General features: G+C 37.6%; 1 protein-coding gene across 1 annotated transcript in view; it reads right to left on the bottom strand.

Moving 5' to 3' along the window:
• Positions 1–1,444: 1,444 nt before the first annotated feature.
• LOC104409015 (syntaxin-binding protein 5-like) overlaps positions 1,445–6,000 on the bottom strand; it is a gene marked incomplete at its 3' end in the record, with an annotated part of 77,735 nt that continues 73,179 nt past the window's right edge. Inside the window, exon 19 of the mRNA XM_010018786.1 lies at positions 1,445–1,510. Coding sequence (XP_010017088.1) covers positions 1,445–1,510 — 66 coding nt within the window. The remainder of the gene's footprint in view (positions 1,511–6,000) is intronic.

Below are 6,000 nucleotides of genomic sequence, written 5' to 3'. Positions count from 1 at the left end.
TCTCTTAGTTTACAGTAAAAAGAAAAAGAGAGAATGCAGCTTATTTCTGGAAAGTAGACTAAAAAGATGAATCCCAGTAAGCCACAGAATAAGTAGTCTGATTATACTGAGTTAGCTATCAAATGTTTTATTTTAAAGCCCATATCGTGAGTTTCTGAGGTCCAGCTCAAGTCTGAGCTCCTTGTGTTATACCACTGTCATTATAGACTACTCCACTTTGCTATTCCCATGTCTACAGAATTTGGGCTGAAAATAGTGCTAGGAAATACATCTTTCAAAACAGCTATTTTCTTTCAGACGTTTAAGGGAAATACTTTTATTAGTTTTAGGTTTTTGTGAATTACTGATTAGTGGCCTTCATTCAAGATGACTGTGTCCTGTTACAATAAAGTAAAATACATGAAATAATAACAGAGGACTTGAATAGCATATTTGTGGGAACTTGTTAACATAACTAAGGAAAATACTTACCAAACTACAAGGAAAAGTAGAGTGATACACATAGCACAAGCAAAATGAATGTATCATAGAATCATAGAATGGTTTGGGTTGGATAGGACCTTAAGATCATACAGTTCCAACCCCCCTGCCATGGGCAAGGACACCACACACTAAACCATGTCACCCAAGACTCTATCCAACCTGGCCTTGAACACTGCCAGGGATGGAGCATTCTCAACTTCCTTGGGCAACCTGTTCCATCATCCATTCTGTTTGAGTTACACATCCTTATTTTCCATCACATTTAAAAGTCCGCTATTAGAAAACAGCTGTAAGCAACTATCTTTAAGACAGTGAACTCACATTAAAGAGATTAATGCAGACTAGGCACTTGCAGAAAAAGTCTCTCAAAATGAGATGAACTCCACCTTCTGAAGGACTATGGGTAAAATGGGAAACAGTTATTAATTTTAAAATGGCCAAAATTTCACTGCCGGGTCAAAGTGGTTGATAAGCAAATATTTTGATTTGAGGGTATGTTTCTATTGTAAATAACATAACTTGGGCACTGGGTTTTAATGGTTAAAATTCATCATCTCCATATTGCTGTTTTTTTCAACTTATTTCTCTATGTGCACATATACATAATACACGTGGAAAATTACAAAGACTCTCTACTGAAAAAAAGTCAGAAAGGCTTTTAATGAAGCAGAGAAACAAGCCTCTAGTAGGAGGATAGAGGAATATATCTGCATGATATATGATATTTGTTAACTCATATGTTTTCATGCTCTTCACCTCAAGATGGACCACGTACGTTTAATTTTCCTTTAAGTAAACAGACTTAGGCTTTTGTTGTGCTGTGTAATAAGCACTTCTGCAGTAAATTCTTCTAGTTGGAATTGTAATTATGCACTTTACTTCTTAGGGACTAATGAAACACACTGATGCATGGCATGAATGGCTTATACAGACTGCAGGAAGAGAAGCCAATCACCTTTACCTGAAGTGGGAGACTTGCAACGCTCTAGCTCCAGGGAAACTGGACTGTCACTGAGTTCAGTCAGGCCTGAAAAAATGGAGTTAAAAAGTTAAGTTACAATCTAACAGGGCATGCTTCAACTTTCTTGGTTGATGATATTCTGCACTTCAAAGTCAATTTGGAGAAAGGAATGGTGCGAAACGTGAGAAGAATAAATACTTCAGATAACTGCAGTTATCAGGCTGTCACTGCAGGAATGTAGGTCTGGTTTTAAAATCACACCTTTTGCCAACTCAGATTTGTTTTCCGAGCCCCTCAGGGTAGACAAATAGTGACTGTACCTCACTAGAGAAAAAAAGTAAATAGTTTAAAATTTAAATGTCTGTGATGTGAATCAAACTAATTCATCCCTGTCAAACTCATGTGGAAGCAACTCTATGCTTTCAACTGCTGCAGAATACAGGGAGGAAACCTTAGAACAGGGGGAGAGATGCTGTCTGAATATAAGACAGAATTTTTGTGCAAGATCCTGATATACTGTTTAGATGTACTTGTGAGGAACTCATTTGGAGCAGCCTGCCGTGGAAGGCAGCAAGTAGAGTAATCTTAATTTACACTGCTTAAGCTTCGGCTTGTTATTGTGATCAAACTGAGATCCATCTTTGGCACAAGTTGCATGTACAAGTTTAACATGCCTTTTGGCATGCTAGGGAGAGAAAGCCTGAGCTTGTGCTATGCTCTGCCATGGGCTAACTGCGGATGAACTGGGCATGGCCACACCTTTCCAAATGTACCCCATAGTTCCCTATGGTTTTTATCAAGTGGTTCACACTTGTTATATGGAGCTGACACTTCATGCTGTAGGCTACTTGGGACTGGCAGACAGCCCAGCACCAGACATCCATCTGCTAGCAGTGGGGACTCATCACTCAGGTCATAGAGCCCAGTGAGCATTAGCCCACACTCATGTGCATTACTGTCATATTGATACTGTGTTTACAGATACTTTGCATATGTTGTGTACTAGAAGCCAATGTATCACATTGACTTCGTGATACAAACATGTATCACGACCTTTCAATATGCTTTAATCTGGCACCATGCCTCCTGCAACATGACATGGGTTAATTTTTATGGCTTCTGGACCCTCAGGCTCAGAGACCCTCATCTCTAAAATTCATATAGACTCACCAGTGCTGTTCTTTTTGTATTAAAACAGCGGGATCCTAGTATAGGTAGTGATATTTTTCTTACAGTGTAATTTTGAACTGCTCTAAGAAATGGGGAGAATCCAGAGCCCCAACCAGCAGGATAAAAAGTTTCTACCACTAGCAAAGCTATGTGAATGCAGAACAACTTTGAGCACTTTGGAAAAACAGTATTGATTTGGCTTGTTAAGTCAGTAGCAATGACATATTTGCTCCTGATTTTAAACGCAAAAGATCATTCTAGACACTAACGGTGCAAACTGAAGACTTTGTATTTTGAGAAATGTATTTGAATCTTTCTTAAATTCAACTTCGAATTTGCGAGAGAATTTTATATTCCAGTCAATTGTGAGTCCAGTTACTTTTAATGTTAGAAAAGAATTCAGGAACTGCAATCATTCAGGAAGCCTCTCTGTGCATAGCTTTCTTACTGACCTAGAGTCAGGTAGAAGTACAATTTGCTGTATGTACCTACAGATTTGGAATGTAATTGCTTTTTGCTGCAGAACTGTCTGCAAGGTACAGTGGGAGCGAGTCTGGCATATCTGCACAGCATCAGAGGCCTTGGAGAAACAAAACGAATTACTGAACTGTTTCTTTTGTAAATGCAGTATTGGAAATATTAAAGTTTTTAACACTCTGGCTGTGATGTTGTAATTAATGAAGTCCTAAGCTTTGCACAGATTCCTACTGATGATATTTACATCAAATGCCACCTCTGATTTTGCTTCTACGTAGAGTTTCTCTTTTCCTTTTTTTTTTTTATGATTCCATTGACTTAAGTAGGAAAGACACCAAATCACTGTTCTGAAAACCCAAGAGCAACCACTGGTAGAATACAAGCTTTCTATGTTTGATAACAGCTGTACAACATACAACAGTAAAGATAAAGATTTTATGCTATGGTATTTAAGAATGGTGAACATGTGAACTTCTCTACAAATCTGGACTTGTTGTCAAGCCACTCTGTATCACCTCTAACAATGACTAAACCCCCAAACAAACCCAAAACCAGCCCAAGTGCAGTAAGCCCCCATGTTAAGCCTAAGTGGTAATATGTGCACAAGGGCATTAATCTCAGACACTTAGATTTGCTTAAGCACTGCCACTTGCAGGTTTTCTCCTGCCATAAATCTTTCCTGCTCAGAAATATTATGAGTTCTTCTAGTTAATCCATCTGTATATCCAAAGTATCTTTTAATTTTACTGAATTCGAAATCCCAAAGATGTTATATGGCAATGAATCACACAATTGTCATTCACTGAAAGGAATAAACATATACTTGTCAATTTTCGAGTTACCTGTGATTCCACCAAATGTTGTCTGTTTCCCTTTCAAAGCTCTTAAGCTTTTCTTTGTACTCCTGTTTATTTTCTACCGTTGTTTCCTTTTTAAGGGAACCAAGCTAAATCTTTTCAATAATTTCTCATGTATAAGTATTTCCACACAACTCAGCTTCCCTTGAACACATGAGAGACTAAAATAGCTCCTGAAGTTAGACTATGAAACTATTTTCACTTTTGATTTTGGAGTTCCGTAGGCCCAATATGTGCCCCAAAATATTTCAGCTTTTTTTAGCCCCAAAAGCCCCTGTGACAGCAAATTTTGAGTCCAGGTAAAGCAAGAGCATAGCAGCAAAGCTAAAGACAAATAACTGAGATTGGCAATATAAAGGACCACCTGTGAGAAGATACACCCACTGACATTATAGAGAAATTGGCTTTGATTTGAACAGATTAGAGAGATGTGGAAATAATGCAAGATGTAAATATAATACATAAGGCATTAAAGCACTTTTAAAGACATGTCCTATGGATACTTGAAAAGTATCCATACTCTGATTCCAATTGCCTCTTTACCAAAGGAGAGAAAAATGTACTGTCTAATATGGGGTAACAACTTTCACAAGCTCTTAATTTAAAATTATTTTTGAAATTTTAAGTTTCTCTCTCTGATTAAATTGTTCAGACTGATCATTGAATTAAAAGCACCAAAATTCTTTGCTTATAATAAATTAATTATAAATAAACCATCATAAATATTCACAAGAATCATAGACTAGTTCGGGTTGGAAAGGACCTTAAGACCATCTAGTTCCAACCCCCTGCCATGGGTAGGGATGCCTCTTCACACTAAATTACCATACTGTTTTCTTTATGTTTAAGTTTGATGCATTCTTTGAGAATGACAGTTAGTTCAGAATATAGCTGTCAATTTAAAACTTAACCTATATTAGCTTCTACTGTGTTGTCAGGGGGTGATTTAGAGCATCCATTACTGATATGTAATGACTCTTGGCACACAGTTTTCTGTGTCCTCCTGTCAGACCAAGGTTGCTTTTGCTCACATCCTCTCTAGGGACTGGCCTGGATGAGGAAAAAGGAGTTCTCACTGAAAAGTATCCATTCTGAAAACTATATTCCAATGGACCAACATCCTTTGAACTTGCCCACTCTTTGGATGCTTCATAAAGACAATTTATTTTCTTATTTTACCAACAGATGGTATGAATTTCTAGCAGGAGATGCAAATTGGTTTTGCAAGTCGGTATTTTTACATTCTGCTGCACTGTCTTCCTAGATGCTGTAAATGTACTCGTTTTAATATTAGAATATATGTTATCTACTACTAGGTAATAACATGTACAACTTGATTTCAATTGAAGAAAATAAATAACAACCAAACAACAACACAGTTGTGCACTACTGCAGAGAGAGCTTATTTGTTTTGGCTCGGCACATATTGTTGCTACAGAGGAAGGTGGCTGCCAGCAGATGTTACATCAAATGGAACAGGTCATCGATACCAGAAAGCTACCTCCAGCTCTGCACTTAACCTCATCTGAGCCTCTTGTTTTCCTCAAATTAATTCCCCTGAAAGGACAATTGCTTCAGTATCTCCCATTATGTATGTCTGGAACTGATTTCTCTTACATTTCTCCTTCTAATTTCTTCCCTTCTTGTTTCTCGTTTCCCTCTTTCACTTCTCAGACCAGGGAATGTGCTGTCTTAATGCTCCAAGTCCATTCTAGATGCTTTTGAGTCTAGCTTACGCATGTATATGCTACTCTTATCAAGCTTTTTATAGATTTATTGCTAAAATTCAAAACAATTATGCCACTAGTGTGTTCTGCATATTGGATGCTGCCCTTGACATTGTTGATCATGTCCTTCCTTTGGAAAACCACTCTTCTCCAACATACTGATTCTTTTCCCTGTTTGATCCCCCACACTTTCCTTCTTCAGTTGCAGAAGAACATCAACACTTCTTTATCTCTCTATCCCAGAATTTGAGGAAATGCTCGCCTTTCAGTGAGGTTATAAATATCTTTTGTTGATGCTAATGATTCATAACTACATATCTCTAAC

This window comes from Nestor notabilis, unplaced genomic scaffold (genome assembly GCF_000696875.1).
Source record: "Nestor notabilis isolate BGI_N333 unplaced genomic scaffold, ASM69687v1 scaffold1390, whole genome shotgun sequence".
Taxonomy (NCBI): Eukaryota; Metazoa; Chordata; class Aves; order Psittaciformes; family Psittacidae; genus Nestor; species Nestor notabilis.
This window is presented reverse-complemented; position numbering and strand designations above follow the sequence as displayed.